The sequence below is a fragment of the Heliangelus exortis genome, chromosome 12 (assembly GCF_036169615.1).
Source record: "Heliangelus exortis chromosome 12, bHelExo1.hap1, whole genome shotgun sequence".
Taxonomy (NCBI): Eukaryota; Metazoa; Chordata; class Aves; order Apodiformes; family Trochilidae; genus Heliangelus; species Heliangelus exortis.
In genome coordinates this window covers 16,385,997-16,408,298 of record NC_092433.1, presented here as the reverse complement: position 1 = coordinate 16,408,298, position 22,302 = coordinate 16,385,997, and the positions used below count along the sequence as shown (strand labels likewise).

General features: G+C 41.9%; 1 protein-coding gene across 2 annotated transcripts in view; it reads left to right on the top strand.

Annotated features, from left to right (window-relative positions):
- TAFA4 (TAFA chemokine like family member 4) overlaps window positions 1–22,302 on the top strand; it is a 73,770-nt gene that overhangs the window by 7,830 nt on the left and 43,638 nt on the right. For both annotated transcript variants that reach the window (XM_071756263.1, XM_071756264.1), the window contains exons 2-3: window positions 16,325–16,460; window positions 19,942–20,057. In XM_071756263.1, coding sequence (XP_071612364.1) covers window positions 16,381–16,460; window positions 19,942–20,057 — 196 coding nt within the window. In that variant the 5' untranslated portion in view covers window positions 16,325–16,380. The remainder of the gene's footprint in view (window positions 1–16,324; window positions 16,461–19,941; window positions 20,058–22,302) is intronic.

Sequence of the window (22,302 nt, the reverse complement as noted above, 5' to 3'; positions counted from 1 at the left end):
ATTTTCCTTCCAACCCTTGTTTTTTTTGCATGTTACATGTTCTACTTCTTAAACAGAGTCTTCACCAGTGAATAAACTGTAAGTGTTAAATCTTGCTCAGAAGTAGAGTGGATGGTGGCAGCTATTTGTGTTTGGAATATAAGTAATTGTGTTATGGCTGAAAACCTGGTGTATCTTTTGTGCATTCCTCATCTGAGAGGAAAAATACAGACTGGCCAAAGCCAGACTGGTCTTGTTTCAAATGCCTTCTTCTACAGGAGCAATATCTTGTACTACAAGTAATGAACATTGGTTTTGTTGTTGGTTTGGGGTTTTTTTTGTAAATTCTTTGTTACAGAGAGTTAGAGTAAGGTGGCTTTAATAATGTCCTCCTTCCCTAGAATGGCTATCTCACTATAGATTTAAGATTTAAGAATAATACTGTAAAATAAATGGTTTCCAAAATAATAATTGTGGATAACTAATTGCAGGGCATATGGAAAATCTGCATCTTCCAACCAAGTGTGGTGTGTCTCTTTAAATATCTGAATAGTTTTTCCTTTTGTTTTTCCACCCTCAAGACAAAAATAATATCAAATCTCATTCAGCTTCTACTTAAATATGACCAAACTGATAATTACATTATTATAGAGAAGGGCAGAATAGCTGGAGGATATGTACAAGGTGCATAAATCCAACAAATAGAAGCTGATTTACTTATTGATAGTAGAGACACGTCTTAGTCACTTTATAGAATTAACAATTGATCAGCTTGTTAGGTTCTAGTTCTTCATAAGCACAGCATGTTTATTCATTATTGTCATTACATGGTGCAAGCAGCTGAGGTCATGATTAGTAAGGCAAAATGAAAAAAAAAATTGTTTAAACTTGCTTAAATAAAACTTTGCAACAGGCAGTTTTCCAGCAATGTGCAGATTCTCCCTTTTCAGAAATAAATATCACTTACACCTGTCTGCTTAATTTGCATTTCATTTACATTTCTCAGAACCATCAGATCTGTTTGTTTTCCAAATGTCAGTGATTCAGGCTTGTAACAGGGTAATAAGATGGGCAAGATAAAAGCATTACTTTCAAATTGCTTTGGTCACTGTAAATATTCACTGCTACATAGCATTGCACCAGATAAACCAAACACACAGCTGGGGGAGAATGGAAAGATGTTATTCCAAGAAATATATTCATGATTGTTTGTTACTAAGCATAAGTTATAGTTTCTAAATCAGCATTGACTTAAGCTTGAGCAAACTCAATAGCAAAAATTCCCACAGAGGCTTCTCCTGCTACATGTGACTAATGTATTAAAGAAGATAAATAGTAATTTTTTAAATTTATTACACAGAAGGATTGAACACGAGAGAAAACCATTTTCCAAATCCGAAAGCGAAGGTCACCCTGAGAAGAAAAGGGCACTTGAGATGACTAGAAAAATGCTGCTTCCTCCAGAAACTGAGATTCAAAGTCTACTCTTTCCATGGTGTCTTTTATAAAGCTTCAGAATCCCAAGTGTAAAACCAGAGGCAGTTTTGATGTGCAAATATTTCAGCACTGTGTAGTGGATGGGCCTTTAGACACTTGCATCTAAACAGTGCTAGAGTCTCTTAGTTCATTATAGAGTATGAAGCTTTCTGATAGTGATTTTTATAATATAATTTTGTATTAAGGATGAACTTTCATTTGACTCTTTTAACAGTTTTCTCCTTTTCCTTTTCTATTTAGAAACTTTAAAAAAAAAAATCTACTATGTATGTTTTAGCCATACTGAACACCATTAAGCTTTTACTTCATAATTCAGACTTCCAGGAGTATGAAAATGTGCTCAATATATTTTCTTAGGGCTTGTTAATAAAGTTAATGAATTATCATTCTATTAGGCTGTTTTATTTTAGCTAATACTGTTCACTTGTTTGAGCTGTAGCAAATCAGGACAACATTGATTTTCTTTAGGACATAAATAATGAAAGATCTACATTCTTAAATATGTAGATAAAGATAAGTGACTTAATTAAAAAATTATCAGTCGAAGGTAGTAAGATTAATTAGCTGTTTTAATTTGTTGTATATGTCAATATGCTGTAACATAACCTGCAGTATTACATAAAATCCATTTATAATAACCTTTTCTGTAATATTCAGTGTGATTTCATGGTGTCTCCTGTTCTTACTAATTTGAAAACTCCCCATGTATCAGGACTGTCAAATTTCTGGAACCATTTGCTCCAGCTTAGGTAGACCTTGACTCTGCAGAGGTTTAATGCCTAGTGCAGTGCAGATGAAAATAGTTTTACTCTGATCAATAGTAATGTTTGCAGGCTTTGTCTTCAGTGGTGGAAGTCAGGTTATGAGCCTGATTGTTCTTCCACTGACTGGCAAATTCTCCTCTTTGATCACATGTGCTATGAATATCAGAGCTGGCAGAATTCCAGGATAAATTGCTTGCTATTTTTTGACTAGCTTTACAAATTATACATGATGAAAAAGGAACATCCCAGAGCCTCTGTCTTTCATCCAATGTTTCTTTTGATATCGTGTAGCTCTTGTCAGGGTACAAAATGTAGAGGAGGAGCTGCTAGGAAGAGATGAGATATTAAGACATTGTAGTTGATTTTATTAAAGCATAAGATGAATGACCTTCTGCTGGAAGGGCAATCTCTTCTGGGTTTTTTTTTGGTCTCATGTAATAAGGATTCCCTGGTGGGAATAATTACATGGAGAGTATTGTGCCTTGAATAAGACTTCCACGATTCTCATGTTTAAGTTCTAAGTGACTCCCAAGTTTTGCTGGTTTTCAAGCTTCAACATCCTTTTTTTTTGTTGTTTTCAGAATGTGTTTTTTCATATCTCACTGCAGCCACAAATACATCATCTGACAAGCATGGCTGAGCTTCTGCTTCAGGTCCTTGGGTCACCACCTTTCTCTGGCAAATGCATTGTCCAACAGTAGTTTTGAAGTTTATTTATTCCTGTCTTTTCTAGACAGCTCTTTTGGCTTTCTAGGGTAATAGAACACAAAGTCTTGGTTCACAAAGACTTTTAGACTTTGTCTTCTTTTACCTGTAGACTCATGGCTGCCCTGGGATGGGAAAGAGGGGTGGTAATTATACTAAATGTGTAACAAGAAGGGATTGGAGAGAGATTTCTTAATATTTCTGGGAAAGGTATTGGTTGGTGGATAGGACATGAGCTGAGAAGTCTGCTAGGATGTCTCCGTAGATCTTCCATGGGTCAGTTTGACACTTCAGTGTGGGATTTGGGCAGGCAAATTTTATTCTTTGAGATTGTACCCAGCAGTGCCCTTCCAAACTGTGAAGTGGTGAGGGCAGACTGGTGCTTCAGGCTCCACATTTTCTTTCTTTTTTTTTTTTTTTTTTTTTTTTTTTCTCCATCTTGTTTTGTTCATTTTCTCTTGCTTCAGTTTTTGATTAAACATAACACTTGTGTCAATGAAATGAGGAGCAAACACCTGCCACATTATGGATTTTGCTATGTTAGGAGTAACTAATGGGAGGCAGTGCCTCTCGGTCAGAAGAGGAAGGCTGCCAGAATCAAAGACGTGAATAAGAGCCAAGGAAAATTAATTGCAAACTTGTCAAGTCTGGTCTGTCCTTATTTTTATTATATGGCATTCAGCAGAGCTTTCTTAGAGACGTTTGAGAAAATATAATCCTCCTCCCTGTGCAAATTCAGCTGAGGCTTAGCCAGCCACAACACAGACCCTGTTACTGCTCTTCTCTGCCAGGGGAGCAGCCTCTGGATTTTTGCTCTCACTCTGAAGTATTTTTACTCAACATAAAGACAGGATATGGCTGTGGTTCTGCACTTTGAGATGAGAGTCTCAGGAGACAGGATGGCCAGAGGTTTCTGGTGGATGAAAGCTCCAAGAGGCCCCAGGTGACCTACAGCATTGCCTGGACTGTTGCTTAAGCCAGGCTTAAGCATCATATTCAGATGGGTCTGAATTAATCTAATTTAGATTAATTAACTCTGCTCACTCCAGGAGCACAGTGACAATGCTAAACCCCAGCCTGCTATCCACTCAGTGCAACACTCAGGCTTCTGAATGCTGAAAAGAGGATGCTTCAGAAAGTAAAACATGCCTGTTAGTGACTATAATAGGAGTATTCCATTCCTAGATTAGAAATTTTTCATATTCTTGAGGACCAGATGTTGAGACCTTCAGGTTAAAAAGGCAATAGATTATTTATGCCATGCTACTATTCTCAGGTAGCAAGTTGGATGATGCTATTGCAAGCAGACAAATAATTAGGAATTCTTCTATAATTTAACAGTCAAATTAAAAAGGACAAAATCATGGTTTAAGAAAGTAACTTTTGGCTGCAGTGCAAAAATAATTTAAAATTATAAACCACACTTTCCACAGGCTATTTATTCTCTTTTATGCCATAGTGTCAGTATCCCAAGCAAATTATGTGGAAAGGGGTTTCACTTAGAGATGGGAGAATATAAACCCAGGGTGTGATTTTTCATATATATATATTTATTTTTTTTAATATGTGTTGCTGTTTTGCATTTAATTAGTGGCCACTATTAAAGTAAAAGGCCTAACAAATTCCTGCTGTGGCCCCTGAGGTGCTTTAATTTTTAATAACATCAGATTTTAATCTAAAACAGTCCTGTGATTGTCTTTGCTAGTGGCTGCCTGTCAGTCAGAGTGGCTGTTCTTACCTATTGCTGGGCTCTGGAAATGCTTGTGAAATAACCCTAGAATTTAAATGAATGATACAACCACTCCCTGGGCTTCTTTAAAGATACATACAGGAAACTCAGATGGGAACAGTTAAAGAGAGTCTCACTTTTGTGTTCCAGTTCATTAATCTTTAAAGAGACACTAGTAGGTCAAACAGGTCTAGCACTGATTGATTTACAAGAAGAATCCCTTTTTAAAGTGAATCACAATTCAGTTGAAAAAAAAAAAATAAAATTAAAAAAACCCCAAGATGCTGTCAGTGGGATCCTGGTGGGGGAGAACTTCAGGAGCTCAGCCCCTCACACAGGCTTGAGTTGGTCCTTAGAACCCATAACCCAGTCTTGACCTGTTTTTCACAGCTTGTTAACTCCTCCTGGGCCTGAGAAGTTTGTCTGCTGCTGCCATCAGGCTGGGCATCCCTCCTTGGCTCTGGGGAAATTTTCTCTGCAATGTGACAACAACAAAATGTGTCCCCCAGCCCCTTACCAAGGGCTGCATGGTCCTGAGCTGCACCTTAAGGGCACAGAGCAGGACACTGCCTGCTGAAAGAGACCCTGAAAGGTTAAAAAAACAGCACAAGAGGACACCAGCAGCTGTCTCAGGATCTAGGAAGGTGCTTGGGATTGATCTTGTTTTCCTGTGAGCATCTGAGTCACAGTCAGTGTAGTGGGGGAAGCAAATGAGGCAGGTGGAGGGTGTATTTTCATGGGATTATCCATGTGGAAAGCTACTGGAAAGTTGTATGTGAGATGGAGGGGCTCTTTTTAGTTATGTTGCCTCTCTGAGGCCACAGAAGGGTGGTACCTGCTGAGACATTTCATACCTGCTGCTAATTCTGATTTGATTGAAATGTGGTGGCTGTTCTCTTTCTTGTAGTTAAGGCTTCCCCCAGGACAGTATTCACTGTTCTTTCCCTGAAAAATGGGAAAAATGTGTGCTGTAGGGCTCTGAAAGACAAGATTCTGTGAAGAGTCAGAGATACAAGAAATGAAAGTCTCCTGCAATGTTTCCTTATTAAAAAAAAAATAAAAATTCAGCAGATATAACTGAGTGTCCATCCAAGGTGGCTGAAAATATTGGTTCTTATTCAGATGCCAATATCCATAACATCACACAGACTCAAGAAGCACAATCCAGAGAAAGAGAAATGGTGATTATTTTCCTCAGCTCTGCCACTGCCAGCACAACTTGGGTGAGGTGAGGGGAAACAGCAGCCACTGGGGGACTAAACCTGGGCACTGAAATAAATTCACAGTGCTCCTGGAAACTGAAAGTGGAGGAGAGAGACTCTCTGAAAAGAGGGGAAAGGGGCAGTGATGGCTGAGAAGGTCTGTGAGTTAATCAGTCCTCAGCTTGGTGGGTGACAATCTGTGGCAGCTTTGTGGAAAAATATTAAGTATGATTCAGTGTTCCATATGTTGTTTCCCCTCTTCTCTGGCAAACAATATCTTGTCATTAAAAGAGTGATCTAAACATGCCACCAAGATGATGTTTTTCTGTGAATCTTAAGGATTTTTTTATAAAGTCCTGGTTTTTGGGATGAAAATAATTATAGGAAATTTTTCTTTTCTGTTTTCTAATTATTTTTAAGACAGTTAATAGCTCTCTAGTGATGACAAAAAGCTGATTAAAAGCTGAATGTTGTTTACCATGAAAATAAACAATCAGCAATTCATTATTTTCAACAGATCCTGCATCTTTAAGGCAGTCATAATTGCCTTAAAGTAAGATAGGGGAAGTGGAGGGATCTCATACTTTGTTTCCAACCCTAAACATTTCCAGGCATAATCATTATTATGCCACTCACCCTCCCCCAGCTCCTCCCATCAGTCATGCACATGGTTATGTGATCATGAAGAGGGAAGTTGCAATAGAAAAAAAAAAAAATCCATCCTGGGGAGGCGAGGGAGTGAAAGTAATTTGTAATTTTTTCCCTGTGCTTTGTGAAAAAAGTTGTTGTTTTTTTTTTCTTCTTCTTTAAATAGATACAGAAGAAAGTTTCTAGCTTTAGCCACAGAGAGGAAATGCTGTTACTCAAAGTGTGGCTTCCTCATGCCTGTGAAGGGATGAAAACAGCATCCAGCAGATGATTAAACTGCTTTAAGCAGGGAGAACCCTCTGCACCATTGATCACAAGAGAACTCAGGTGAAGAAGATTCTTCCCTGCCTGCCAACCATTCTCCTGATGCTCACACACATGCTGGTGCCCAGGATTTAACTCCCCAGAAGAGGCAGGAAGAGATGCTATGCAAACAAGAAACAGGGAGATGAGGGAGGAGGCCTGAAGAATTGGCCTAGAAAAGGAAAGGATGAAGGAAAGACTTTCTGGAGGCAGCAAAATGTAATTTATGGGACTTCTGAAAAACTCTTGCATCAGGACATGCAGTAGTTGGTACTGCTGGAAATGAAAACACCTGAGAGATTGCTTTGCCTTATGTGTTTCTATTGGAATTTGGAGTTTTTCTGATTACAAAGGGAAAGACAAAGGCCTGCAGGAGGGAAGCAAAGTCACTCCATATATATGTCAGTGCAACTAAACCAGTGAGGGCATGTTGCACATCACAAATGATACATCTTTCTGAGATCTGGCCACTTTTTAAATTTGCTTTTTCTCCTGGCAATCTGATATTGATTCCAGGGCCACAGGACAAATGGCTCAGAAGATAATTAACAGATATATCCATCTGCTCATTTTTCTTCTTGACTCAGTAGTGGGCTGCTGTCAGGAATTAGAGAACTTTATATGACTTCTGGTACCAGAAGAGCACAATGAAAGCAGTGAATAGTGACACTCTCACCCGGGTCTCACAAACTCAAGCAAGTCTGAGAGGTCCAAACAAGCAGATTCTTCCCTGTGGCCCAATGCTGAGCAGAGATCAAGATTGGTGCCATCAGTGCAGGAATAGGAAGTTTGGTTATCCCTAGCTCAGCTTGTGCTGTGTCCAGTGGAGGTGCACTCTGTGATAGTATTTCTACCCAGCATGATGTTGCCAAACCATAGAAAAGCAAATACAGCTCTGAGTTTGTGCTTAGTATGTTGTTTGGTTGTTGGTTTGTTGGTTTTTTTCTTTTTCATTTAACTAGGATCAACATTGAGCAAGATTGGATTCTCCTTGAAAGCACAGCTCCAAGTCTTCATGCCATACTTGCTAACTTATTAGCAGTATTTTGCCTCTGCCATTCAATTACAGAAAAATGAGGAATGATACTGCACTTGTTTTTTTTTAATTTTATTTTATTTTATTTTTATTTTGTTTTGTTTTTTTTTTTTTTATTCGGTTGGTTGATTTTTTGTTTTTAATAGAGACAGTTCCTGAACTGATGGGTCAGGAACTTGGCTCTGGAATCTACTATACAGCAGAGCAATAATTTTTTTCATATAACTTGAGGAGCAGCCTCCAATAAGCAAACAATTCTTCCTAACACTGAGTAAAAAACTTGTCCCATAGCACAAAAGACAAATGAGAAAACAAGATCAAGAAGCTGGGCTAAAGCTCTCTGGTCTGTGCCTCTCTTCTCTTGTGCAAGTTCTATTTTTCACTATTCCCACAAGAGGTTTTATATGCTAGGGGCAGGATTTTCCCAATTCCAAGCTGACTGTGTTATCTTTGGATAAAAATGGGAATATAAAAAAATAATACCTTTCACTTTGATAGCAGTTACCCTTATGTACCACAACAATGCTGACAGAGATAACAGAGGTAGAACAGCACCAAAAATTTTGCTATTGACTTATGTAGTTGATAATACAGGTGCTAAAAACATGTATTCAGCCCATAATTACACTTCTGGAAATTTAGTGCTGAATTTATGAAATGCTTTCCCTTTAGATTCTTTTAACAATTAGCTAATGAGTCCCAAGTGGAACAATTATCCTATATACCCAGACGGTTGGGATTCTTCACCAGCCAATGTGTGTCCTCTGCTCACGAGGCAGATTTGTGTTCTAAAAGCAAAACCACCAGTTCTGTGCTTTCCTCTTGGTGCATTTTGTGACTTGAAAGAAAAGCAGAGACCAGGTCAGATTGGTGACACAGAAATGTGTCACCCCATTGCAGTCAGGGACTAATACAGCATGAGTGGACATTCTGTAACTATTTACTGTCAATGAGGTGTTTTGGGGGAATAATAAGAGAACAGAGCATTCTGATGCTGGAGAATAGGAAGGGACCAAATTTGGTTGTATAAGGACCCACAGACCCACCAGAAAGATATCTAAATATAGCACCAGCTGACCCTGTCTGCATGAAAAAATGATCATTATATGTAGGAGGTATTTTCAGTTTATTTCTGCCATAATTTTCCTCCACTAACCTCTGAACTGATGTCTGTCTGAGGATGACACTGTGAACAGTGACTCTTCACCTTGCATTTATATCCCAGGGATTTTTTTGCTCCAAGGCATGAGGGTGATGTAGTCCTGTTCCAGACCCCAAGCAAACATGTAAGCCAGCCCAGGACATGGAGAAGGAACCCTTGACAACCCCATATGTGTTCAACCAATTTTAAAAAAGCTCCATCAAAACAGACTCCACGAGTTTTCTGAGCCACTTGTACCATTAGATACAGAAAGTTTGCACCCAACAAATTAACTTTGCAGGACAATTAATTTTTATGTTATTGGCAAGTACCTACAGACAACCACTTCTTTAAATCATACTCTTCTTTAAAAAAAACCTCTTCAAGGAGACAGTAAGCACATCTCCAACAAATTCTTGATTAAACAAATACAAGGGCTATAACATTTTTTCACTGCTTACACTTGCTCACTCTTAATTTTCATGTAATTTCCTTGAGGTTGCCTCTTGCTGTTTATTTGAACTGCCACCCATAGCCAGTGATCATCTACTCCTTCTTCCATCTGAGCCCTGGGCTGACCACCCAGAGCAGGTTTGAGACCTCCCAGTCCATTATGCAGAGCCACAAAGTGAGATGAGGTCCCCTTCTCCCTCCCTTCCCTCCCTTTTTTTCTCCTTTTCTCCTTTCCTTCCTCAGGTGATCTCTGCAAATTCACCAACCAGCTCACCTGGGTCCCAGGGGAAGGGGAAGAAAGGTGGGTGACCTGTTCTATAGCTCCTGGGTTGGTTATCTTTTCCTTTTCTGGGCAAAATGCAGTTTCTCCATCAATGCAGGGTACAGAAAATGGTGTTTTATTGCTCCAGATAATCTCTGCAGTCACTTGACTGCTTTGCTACCTGGCAGGCAAATTTTGCAGAAGAGGAAAATAAGAGAAAAAAATGCATATTGTCTGAAACCTCCTGCTAAAGAGATCCCCTTCAAAGAGGCTTCTCTGCACATTTTTTGCTGCCTGCTTTAGGTGAGGACTGCTCTGCTTCTTGGAAGTCAGCTGGGGGTAGAGCAAGGCACTGCCTCAGCTCTGCCTCCTCTTTGAAGAGGGTTGAAGCAATTCCTGTGCCTCCTTGAAGATGGTGCCTGCAAGACTGCCCATCTCCTGAGCAGGGCATTCACCAGGGGGGGGAGGAGGAGATCTGGAGCAATAGTGAGGGACTGAAAAAAACCTGGATCATGACAATGAAAAATTCTCTCTGATAAAGGTGGTTGAGAGTTGAAAAGCTGGGCTGTAATGAGGAGATGGGCTGTGCTGGCTGCCTGAGTTGGGAAGTCTGGGCAAACTTAAACCTTGGTAGCAATGCTTACCTCTTCAGGAGTTTATTTTGGCAGAAGAGTTCTTTGGAGGATGCTGATGAATATAGGAAATGCTCTGTGGGGACAAGGGTCTGTTGTGATTCTACAGCTGGAATGGCTGAATTTCCCTCTCTGAGCAGTCTGGTTGGGCTGAGGTATTTTTCCTGGAGGGAACTTGTGGACTCAGTTTGAGTTGACAGAACAGGGTCTAAAGCATCTTTTGAATAATTTTCTAAATGAGATTCTATTTAGTTTAGGTGATCCTCTCACATACAGAGATGATAATTCTGAACTTTAAGGGGTCAGTTATTTGTACCAGCAAAACTCATGTGCTTCACTTGTAAGACCACTTCTTGCCACATAAATATACATGAAAGCTGTGACTTGTGACCACAGGTCCCCAGAATAGACACTGGAGTCAGTGTTTATGAAGAGGCTACTCTTCCATTGCCTAGAAGGGACTTAAACTGGCCCTTGTAGCTTGCATGACATCAGGTTTTGAGTAGACATCTGACTTGTTCTCCCTCAGCAGAGGAGTCAACAGCTTTGATCCCAAACTCCTCCTTATGCTGGGTGAACTTGAGCTGCTCTGGCAATCCTTTAGCTCTCACCTTCAGTCCCTTGCTTGAATTTGTCTTCTGATTCTGCACACTGCTGTGTGAGCCAAGCTCCACTGGATTAAATTTGGGGGCCAGAAACTCTCACTTAAACTGAAAAAATTCAAATGTAAAAGACTTTTCAATAGAGAATTCACCCTACTCACTATTCTCACTCTGGCAGAGTTAACTGAGGAAGGCAACAGTGAGCAGGGCAGAGAATTAGGGGGGCTTAGGCATAGTTTTGTAGTCCTCCCAGCACATCCTCTTTACATTCCCACAGTGGATAGAAGGTTTTTTCTCATCTCAATAGGAGACTATAAAGACAGTTCTACCCTTGAGAACTTCAAATGCTGGTAGAACTTCAAACAGATTTCCCCCCAAAACACATGGCACATAGGATGTCTGTCTGTGTGTGGATGGTCAATACCTCATGCTATGTGGATGTAGTAGCAGTTCAGAACTCCTTTCTTAGGAGGCTGTGTTTTTTGTTTCCTTTGGCTCTTATCAGCACTGTTTTCTTTTCCTCCTCCAGTTGCTGCTAAGTGGGATTTTGAAATATTCCCGTGGAAAGGGTTGACTAGTGGTGACAGACTGAGTGGCTGCCAGCAGAGACTGATTTCAGAAATGAAAAGTGATGTCATCAAAAAGTACTTAAAAATTGTAGGTGAAGGGTGTTGGGAGGCTGCTGGGGTCTGGGAGGTGCTGGGAACTGCAGAGTTCCCTGTGGTTTTTAGGCTACCTGCCCGCCTTAAAAGTGAGGCAGCATCTTGGCAGTTTGGTGCTACCTCCCTTAGCTCCCTTTCTTGCTGTCTGAAGAGCTTTTTTCAGATTGCCTTAAGCTATGGAGCTTGGTGTGATGGGGCCTCTCTCAGTGATACCTTTGTGGGAGGAAATGCAGCAGCAAAGCTGGTGTTAACTCTGGGACTAAAGAGCAGAGGAACGGGGCTGAGTAAAAGTTCTGTTTTCTTGCACAAGTCCTATGTTACCATGTGCATAACTTGGTGTCCTTCCTTTCTTCCTCAGTCTGCACAGTGCCTTCCTACCTGGTGTAACTGCTACTTGGTGTGAGCAGGGAGGGGCAGAGCTGAGACCTTTGAGCCCCTAACTTGCTCCCGTGGGATGCTCCAAGCAGGTGGACAAGCGGGATGGGTTGGGAAGGAAGGTGAGGGACAAGCTGGGAGGTTTGTTCCCTGTGCTTGTGGTATTGATAAAGGTCATCCCTATGGATTTAATAGTGCAAAGCCTGCCCAGGAGAGGTTTCCTCTGCCTCAGGAGAGGTTTCCTCTGCCTCACTGATGTGAAAATCAGGGCCACCGTGGAGGGAGGGCTGTGAGCAGCAGTGCCAGAGGGTGAGAGGCCCTTTCATCTGCCAGCAAGAGTCCTAATGAGATCAGATGCCCAGAAGCAGAAAGTGGACAAATTTAGCTTAGAAATTGGGTGCTGTGTTTAAAGCGAGGTTAATTAACTGTTGGAACAGCTTAACTCTGGTGAATTTACTGCCACTGGAAGGCTTCAAGCTGAAGCTATCTGACCTGATGCAGAGATTTCTGGGTGAGGGGCGACAATGCACTGAATTCAGAATCTTAATCACGTTATTTCCCTCTTCTGGCCCATTTCTGTGTGTTCAGAGGAAACTTTGAGGAGCCAGGGCAGGGCCTGTGAGATGGTGTGAGGAGCCCACTGCCCCAGGAGGGTGAGGGGGGGAACTCCGTGCCAGCGATGTGTTAATGTGATTAATCACAAAACTTAATTTGCAGGGACAGTTCAATCAGGCAGAAAGGAACCCTCGGAAATCTGAGGCTTTGTGTTGGGCAGGGGACCCTCTGAGAGGATCTCTCCCGAGGGCCAGGATGGCTCAGGGTGCGAGTTCGGCCGGACGGGATGCGACTTAATGAGGTTTCCGAGCCATGACAAAAAGTTGGAAGAGTTTAATAGCTATTTTTATTTTTTTTTTTTTTAGGTTAAATAAGTACCACCAGGGGGCAGCAGCGCTGCACCTCAGGGAGGAGGGAGCGGTGCGGGTGCCCCCCCAACCCCGCATCAAACGCGGTTCAGCACGGACAGAAAAATAAATTTACCAAATGCTTTCCCCACCCGCGGCCCGAAAGCTGCTGGGTGGGCTACGATGGGACCAGGAGAGGCACCTAAAAGGTGCCGGCTCTCCCCTGAGGGCCGTGGGCCCCTGGAGTCGGGGAAGGGGTTTTTGGAGGGATGCTACTAAATGTACGTCCCGATTATTGGCGTTTAACAGGAGGTCCGTGTGATTTTCCGTGTTATTTAGTTGATGTGTAACAGGTTGAGCTGGCCAAGAAGGTGCTGGCTCCTCTTTTTTTTTTTTTTTCCTTCACATTTTCCTCTCTATTTCCCCTCAAACTAACAGCACACACACGCAGTGACCAGACTAGATTTTATTTTTTCCTTCTGCTTCTGGATCTTGCTCTGTTTTCTCTCAGTTTTTTATTCAGTAGGACATAAGGGTTTAATGGGGCTGGTGGTGGGGTTGTTCTCTTAGGCTGGCAAACTCCTGGCTTTCCAGAGGAGCACTCTGTTAAGGGCTGCACTGGCTGTATTTTCAGTGAGGAGTTATTGAGAACAGAGAAATTAAGGGCTTTTAAATATTTACAGGACGGAGGTTTTCTAAATTATTTAATAGTTTATTATAGAAGATGGCATTAAACGGTTTAGTAATTTATTCTTTACAGAGAGTAGCTGTAAGAAGTATTTTACAACATGTAAATATTGGTAGGAAAAGTACCTAATTTACAATGCTATCTTATTCCATCTGTCAAAGGAATTATACAGTGCCCATATAGTTTTCAAATAACTTCAGACCTTTATTGTTTCTGTTCTTGAAATCCTTCTCTGGGGTGGGGAAATGCTATTGATGGCCATTTTACTGGCGTGCAGAGGCAGACTGTGCTGGGTCTGAAGTGCAGCAGACCTGACCATTGCAATTCCCTTTAGATAGAAGAACCAGAGTCTTATTTTGGGCACATGGATGCCTAAATACTGCCACGGGAGAGTTTTGTAGCCTCCAGGGTGAGTAACATGCAAAGCAGCTTTTGTTCATGACCAGCCCATGCAGAAATGTTGAGAGCAGAGCCCTTGGTTTTTCCCCCTTCCTCCTTTCTTCTTTTCTATCACTTTGCTAGAGATGGAGGTGGGGATTCACTGGTCTCCTGGTCAGAGCTCCTTGTACAAAACCAACTCCTTTCTCCATGAGACTGCTTTCCATGGATGACTTTTGTTCAAGTCCTTCTTGTGTAAATTAACCCTGCTGTGCTGAACTTCAGCCACAACATCCCAGTTGCCCTCATGTACTGGCACCTCTTGGGAGGTGATGCTTGTATTTATTTTGTTTCAAGTGGCACTCAGTTTGCTGGCAGGTGGCCACAGGAGGGCCACTGGTGGCCACTGATGGTAGCAGCTGCCCCAGCAGAGCTAAAGGCACAGAAGGATCCAGAGTAATTTCCTTTTTTGTAGAAGCTGCCAAGCAGCAACTCAGCTTCCCAAACACTGTGCCCTGAGACCAGGCAGGGTCAGCAGTAAAACCACTGATCACAGAACACACACAAAATTTGGTTTGTGTCATGAGAGGCCTGGAACTCTTTTTACTGTTCCTAACCAGGTGAGCCTCCTGCTTCTGTCCTGATCTGCCTCCTTTATTGACATTAAAGAGCTGAACCTCAGACTTCAGATTGCATTGTAGGAGTTTGCCTTACACACCCCTCAAACAACCCTCAAGAAATATCACTGCCTGGGAGGCATCAGAAAGCCCCAAGATATGCTGGTGGCTGTATCATCTACTGCTGCTGCTGCATCCATTTCATTGGAATGAGTTAGAATAATCAATATTCCCTTGTCTTTTACCACTGTTGAACGTGTGTTTCCAGACCAGGTTACACTAAAGTTAGTATTTACCTGTAGATGCATCTACACTGCTTTTTTTTGTTTTGTTTTGGGTTGTTTTTTTCCTCTAAGAAAATTATGGAACATACAACAGTTAGTCCACAGTTAGTATATTGCAACATTGATTTCTACAAGCACGCTGTAAGAATGTATTTATCTATCTGTCCTATTATGAAATGGGTAAAAATGTACCACACAACCATGTGAGTTATACAATATTATATTGAAAAGCCTGTTTGCTTTTTCTTAATAGGCCTTTTGAGGCTTATGAGTGATTTATTTTTTCCTTTTCTGTGTATTCTTGGAAAAAGGATTAATACAGGATGGCAGTGCTTTGTCTTAAGACATCTCTTTGCCCACATTTTGGTTTGATTAAAATTGCTGCCTTGCCATTTTGGCTCACTCTAAAACTCTCTACACTGGAAAGCGAAGACAGAATAAAATGTGATTAATTATAGATTGCTGGCCTGGTACCTCTTTAACTCCTGCGATTACTCTATTTTCTCACAGTGGTTTGAACAGAAAGGAGCTGAATGTATCGAGCCAGGGACTTTTCTGTCCCAGGGTTCTGAAACGTGTCTGCCCCTCTGTTTTTGTGACCCCAGAGATGCTTTGCTCTCCAATGTGATAGTGTAATTTTGTGTTTCTTAAAAACAAATTTCTAACTGATCAAAGGAAAAGTGAAATGAAAAGAAGATGAGAAAAGGTTATTGTGCTCCCTTTGTAAGAGAAGACCCTATTATTATTACTCTCACAAATTGCACCGTGTCATGTTTTCGATAGCAGAAGGTCAACGTGAGCCTGGGGGTAGAAGTGAGAGAACAAATATAAACAATAAGAGTAAAGAGACTCGATTGTCTATGAAATTGAGCCTTTGAACTCATTATTCTGTGGAATGTGTGTCAGTACTGCCACAAAAGTGTCTCCATATAGTGATTTCAAAGTGTATCTGCTGGGTATGAGTGTGATGCTGGAAGCAAGGCAAGGCAAAGGTGTCAGAGGATGCTATAGTGCACTGATCACACAGACAGGATCCTATGGATGTGACCCCACAGCCCCTCTGCTCCTGAGGCATTGATCAAATCTTTTTGAAGACAATGAAATTTCTTTCCCCCTTGTCTGACAATCTCTGGCTCAGATGGCTGGAGGTTTCAAGTAATCAAGTGGAAATCTCTTTGCACTTGAGAGAGCACACGGTTTTAAGGGCAAAGTGAGGTGTGCACATTATGTTTGTAATTCCAGTATGGTGAACCCTGTCTGTAGTTAATGTAGGGATATTTCAGAGCTGCCTCATCACAGTTTCTCTGTGCTCCTGGACTCGAGTGAAAAGAGCAGCCTGACTGCTGCCTTTTGCCTTGGGTTGCACTGTAGATGGCACTGTGAAACAACGATTTTGGTGACAAAGCTCTATTTCACAGCACCATTTCCAGCCTTTAATTGCAGTGTAATATGGCTTTCTTTCTAGGTCCCCAAAGAGAAGGGAAAATTCTGAAATGCAGAAAGGCTTATTTGCTGCCGCAAATGGGAATCTGGAATAACTATGAAAAACACACTGAAATAATTGTGTTTGACTGGAACAAAATTCTTGCAAAGTCCCCAAGGTAAGAGCACTTTCTATCTTTCAAATGACACTGAAGATTTGCTGTTCTGGTTAGCAACAATATCCACTTGAATCCAACAGAGAATGAAGGCTTGACACTTCTGAAAGCAGCAGCCCCCTGATGCTGAAGGGCTCAGCACCCCTTGCTGCATCTCTCTGCCAAATTTTGGGGTTTTTCCCAGCTTTTTTAAAGATCCTTTTGTATTTTTTATGTTAGTGGGCTGAAGACTTGAGTCCTGCCTATCTGCAAGTCAGACCCAAGTCTGCAAATGTATAATTTTGATGGCACTGGGTGGTTTTAGCAGCCTTTCAGTTTGGCTGTAATTAAATTGATGCTTTCTAGTGACACACTTATTCCTGGGCTTGAATATAGTTACAAAAGAGCAGGGTTACCCTGTTAAAATGATGAAACTTGGATTCACATTCCCTGTCAAACATCAGGACTGTGGCTTCAAAATATCCAAACTCATAATCTGGGAAAGGTTTGGGAATGAAGTCAGCACACAACCATTCCCACTGAGACCACCTTTGCTCCTGCATTGGGAATGGTGGGAACACCCGGGGTCACTGACATGCAGGAACAGCAGCTGTTGAGCATGATCTGGGACCCTTCCACCCACTCACACCAGAAAGGGCATGCTCAGAATGACCAGCCTGTGGTATTTAATCCCAAGAGTTAAATCCTGCTGTCAGTGACACCTCAGGAAAGCTGAAGGAAGGCCCCTGACTTCATTAGGGTACCATGGAGGGATGCCAGAGCTGGGATTTTCACTGGTACCTGTATCAAATGGATGTGTTTGCATTCAGAGGAGCTGAGGGATGGCCCTGCAAGACAAGAAGATGAGGATTTTAGTGGTAACTGGTCCATGGGGTGCAGGCTGTGTTGTTTCTCAGGGGGAAAGCAAGAAAACTGAATTTAAATCCAGCTGTCTCCTGAAGAAAATGAGGTTGCTACCTGGGGAAGATTTGGGTGATTAAAATCTGGAATGGTAGGTTGATTTCAAATCCTACTGGGCAGTTTCCTTAGATAAATATTGGATCAACAGCAATAGCAACATTTCTGCTGGCTTCACAGTGACTCAGTCCCAGTAGCATTTTGTGGTTCAGCTGGGTGCAAGAGGTGAATGAGGTCCTGGTTTATCAGCTGAGGTGTAGCTGCTCTGGATTAGCCAGGGAGAGCTCCAAAAGAGGGTATTTGGAAGGTGTTCAAGGACCACGGATGACTTTATCTTCTGGGCTTGAGTCATACTTGCAGAAGGCTCTAATAAAGGCTGTGAAAGAACCTCAGTGTTTTTTTTTCCTGTACAGGTTCATTTGCATTCAGTCTGGCCACATATTGGGCCCAATAGCTGCCTTTTTCCCAAACAGTCCTTAAAATAATGCTTCTTCATGTGTAATTTTTTTTCCTTAAATTCGTGGACACGGTGATTTATTTTTTACCAGTATTTGTGTAGCTCTTCAAAAAGATTTTTGAGGTCCGAGTAAACTCTACAAAGACAGCTGAAAGTGCTGGCTATTTCACAAGTGTATTTTTTTTTCTCAACTGCAAATTGTGTTTTTTGTTAAAATGTATTTACAATCAACAGGCTTTCAGTCTCTTAACTTTTGATACCAGTAAGTGCATTTGTGATTTGTTTGGGCTTTATCAGCTTTCCCATTCACACAAAATTGTTTTGTGGTATGCAAAAGGGAAAACTATGCAAGTGCTTCTAAATGAGCAAACATGGGATCTGTTTTGGTTTCACTTGGAGGTGATTATGAAATTTAGAACAGGATTTAAGTGCTTCACTTGCCTGTCACAGTGGAGCTGTCTGGGGTGTGAGGGATTTTTTTCTTTCTTTTTTTTTTTTTCTTTTAGATTGTCAGTCTGTTCAGCACCTGAATATTGGATTAGCTCAGTAGTCTCGGGTATTTTAAAGACATACAGATTAAAAAATTATTTAGAAAATGGTTGGAAGAATCAGAGCTGGAATCTGCTGGGGAAGGAAGTTCCCAAAGGATTTTTTGGTGCAAATAATCATGCTTATGATTGGCTTGCTCAAATCCCTGTGTGCTGATTAACTGCAGACTAACGTCACTGCTATGAGAGCAGTATTTAGTTCAATTTATGCAAATCTATAAATTGCCTTTAATTAATTTGATGTATTCCTGCTTACAGCATTTGCTGAAAGTGTGGAACATCGGATCTAAGAGTTCAATTGCATAATGCCCATTTATGTAATGCACAAGTAATAAATCATCATAACTGAGTTTAAGAAAATGATTAGATTACCTTTCTATATGATGAATAGCATAAAATAAACTACTGAGGGATTTAATTGTACGTCTTTGCAGCAAAATTACCAGGGCTTTGTGGTCATAGTTCTAACACCAACATGAATAAGACTAACAACAGTTGTCTTTAAAAAAGCTGTTTTCTGAAATGTAGATTTAACACCCTGGCAGAGCAGGGAGCCATAGAATCATAGAATCAGAGAATTGGCTGGGTTGGAAGGGACCTCAGAGATCATCAAGTCCAACCCTTGATCCACTCCCGCTGCAGTTCCCAGCCCATGGCACTGAGTGCCACATCCAGGCTCTTTTTAAGTATCTCCAGGGATGGAGAATCCACCCCTTCCCTGGGCAGCCCATTCCAATGCCTGATCACCCTCTCCAGAAAGAAATTTTTTCTAATATCTGACCTAAACCTCCCCTGGCACAACTTGAGACCTCTTGTGCCCTCTTGTCTTGCTGAGAGTTGCCTGGGAAAAGAGCCCAACCCCCCCTGGCTCCAACCTCCTTTCAGGGAGTTGTAGAGAGTGATGAGGTCTCCCCTGAGCCTCCTCTTCTCCAGCCTCAACACCCCCAGCTCCCTCAGCCTCTCCTCACAGGATCCCTTCACCAGCCCAGTTGCCCTAATCCTCACATATTTGATGGAGGTGCTGGCTGCATGAAGGTTTCACCCTCAGCAAACATTGATCTCCAGGAAAGTTTTCAGATGTCGTAAAGCCAGGCAATTCATTTGCATGGCTACATGGGAGCTGATAGCAAACATGTCCTGGGTAGTACAAAGTAAAAAGGACATTTTTCTCTGATGTTTCTATGATTCTGAGGCAGGTGCAGTTTAAAAATGTAGCACGAGTTATAAATATGTGCATTTAAATTTGAATGTGGATGGATCTTAATGAAAAACCCAAACAAAGATGTTAACTTAGATTCATGGGAATGTATTGCACTCATAATGTGGTATTATAAATATGTGTTTGTGAGTAATATGATGAGTGGGAGTCATTGCATTGCTTCTAATTATGGATCATGCTTAACAAAGAATTGATCCCAACCAAGCCATGAATGTGTTTTTTGTCAGTGTTTCCTTGTTACGAGGCACATCAGTTGTTTTTTTCAGCATCTTTTCACCTTTTCCTTCCCCACATCATTTTTTTTTTATATTATTCCCTACTAACATTATTCTTTCACTCAACTGCTTCCTTTTCTGCCTCCAGGATGAGATTCTGTGCCAAATCAATGCCTCTCTCTGACTGGCTCTTTCTGGTCTATGTGTTAATGGTCTGCTGTAAATTGTTGTCCGCCTCTGGCCACCATCCCCGGGGGCACCCAGGTAGGAGCTTTTAAACTCATTATATGCAACTGAGACCAATTAATACCACTCACAGAATGTTTAAAGCCCACTTTTTAGCAATGGATAATTGATGAGTCTGTTGACAGCATGTTACAATCAGTGCAATGGCTTAAAAATGCAACAAGAAAAAAATATTGTTTTTTGTAAATTTTTGATGGTTTTTATAATTGTATGTACTGAAGCTTGCCAGACACTTTTTGGAGTCACTTCATGACTGCTAGGACTTTGGGATTTGTGTGTGTCCTTTTGATTTATCCTTATCCAAAGACACTCTGCAATGTATCATTATCTTCTCCCTCTTAATCCAGTTGTTATCAAGAGACTTTACATCAGTATCATTGCCTGTGGTGGACAACAGATCAAGGGCCTCAGACTTCTGTTAGCCACTTCTTTCACTAAATAACACAAATACTGAACAGTGGTTTTGTTCAGCTCGTGGTGTCTTCCTTCTATTCCTAAATTGTCTAGTGGGGCAAACAGAAAGATGCTGCTCTGAAGTGGACACACTATGGAAGTAGGGTGCATCTTCAGTGTAGAATCTTCTTATGAATGACAGAACCAGCTGGGTTGGCTTCATGAAGAGACCAAACTGGCTCTTCAAAGCAATATCTGTGTGCTAGGTTAGTGCAGACACATCTGTTAGAAAACACAGACAGACAGATGTACTAACACAAAGATATCAGTGCAAGTCCTTCAGCTGGGTAGCTGAGTTAGTCCTGTGTCACCTCTGAATTCAGGAGAGAGAAAGAGTTAAAATGCCACCTGTGAGTTCTGCTTTTTAGGAGAGGTCAAAAGCCTGGCTGCATCACCATGATGAGATGACTGCCTTCCAAGTACCACTCCATGCTGGATGGAGGATTTCTGCAAGTGTTGCTATTTGTGGTGTAGTCTCATTATTAAATTAGGTGTAATACCTTAAATCCATATGTAATGTTCTTAGCTCTGAGCCAGGCTCCTGTGGGTCCAGCTCTAATGCCAGCATCCACTTCAGCTCAGCACTGGGAAGGCTCCATCCTTCAGATGAGAAAACCTGTTGATCACTTTCCTGGCTGCTTCTGGAGATAATCTAGGTAGGAGCTGAAGGTTCCTCACCTGCTCACCAAAATCTCTCCAGTACTGACAAGCAGGACTGACTGTGACCTGCATATAGGTCTCCATGCACTCACAGCAATGTGTGTATCTAAGAGCTATGCAAACCCCCCTGCCTTAGCTTATCACCCCTTTTGCCCCTGTGCTCAGCCCTGGTGAGGCCACACCTTGAGTCCTGTGTCCAGTTCTGGGCCCCTCAGCTCAGGAAGGAGATTGAGGTGCTGGAGCAGGTCCAGAGGAGGCAACTGGGCTGGTGAAGGGACTCGAGCACAGATCCTGTGAGGAGAGGCTGAGGGAGCTGGGGGTGTTGAGGCTGGAGAAGAGGAGGCTCAGGGGAGACCTCATCACTCTCTACAACTCCCTGAAAGGAGGTTGGAGCCAGGGGGGGGTTGGGCTCTTTTCCCAGGCAACTCTCAGCAAGACAAGAGGGCACAAGAGGTCTCAAGTTGTGCCAGGGGAGGTTTAGGTTGGACATTAGAAAGAATTTCTTTACTGAGAGGGTGATCAGCCATTGGAATGGGCTGCCCAGGGAAGGGGTGGATTCTCCATCCCTGGAGATATTTCAAAAGAGCCTGGATGTGGCACTCAGTGCCATGGGCTGGGAACTGCAGTGGGAGTGGATCAAGGGTTGGACTTGATGATCTCTGAGGTCCCTTCCAACCCAGCCAATTCTATGATTCTATGATCACCAGGTCTGCACTCCCTGGTGCTGTGGATTACTCCTGTTTGCCACAAAATATAGTCAGAGGTGATGAAGAATAACAGACACGTGTAAGCAAAAGCTCCCAAAGTGATTCCAGTGAATGCAGTGTTAGAGCATGATCTACATCACTGTTTGCTGGTAGGTGTTATGGAAATGAGTGGAATCACTTCACTGAGGAAGGTCTATACACAGTGACAAGTTAATTAGGGCCTCTTGACCTTTCCTGTAAACAACTCCTGCTTAGCAGAGCATTTCAGAGCAGACTCCACAGCCTTCTGCAGCTCCTGTCAGTCAGGGAAGAGTCTTGTAAAAAGAAAAGTCATTCTTGTCTATTAAAGATGTACTTTGCATGTGTACCTAAGGGAAATAACTATAGTAGAGCAGTAGTGATCCTATGGTGTGAGTTGGTATGATGAACAGTCACTATGTGTG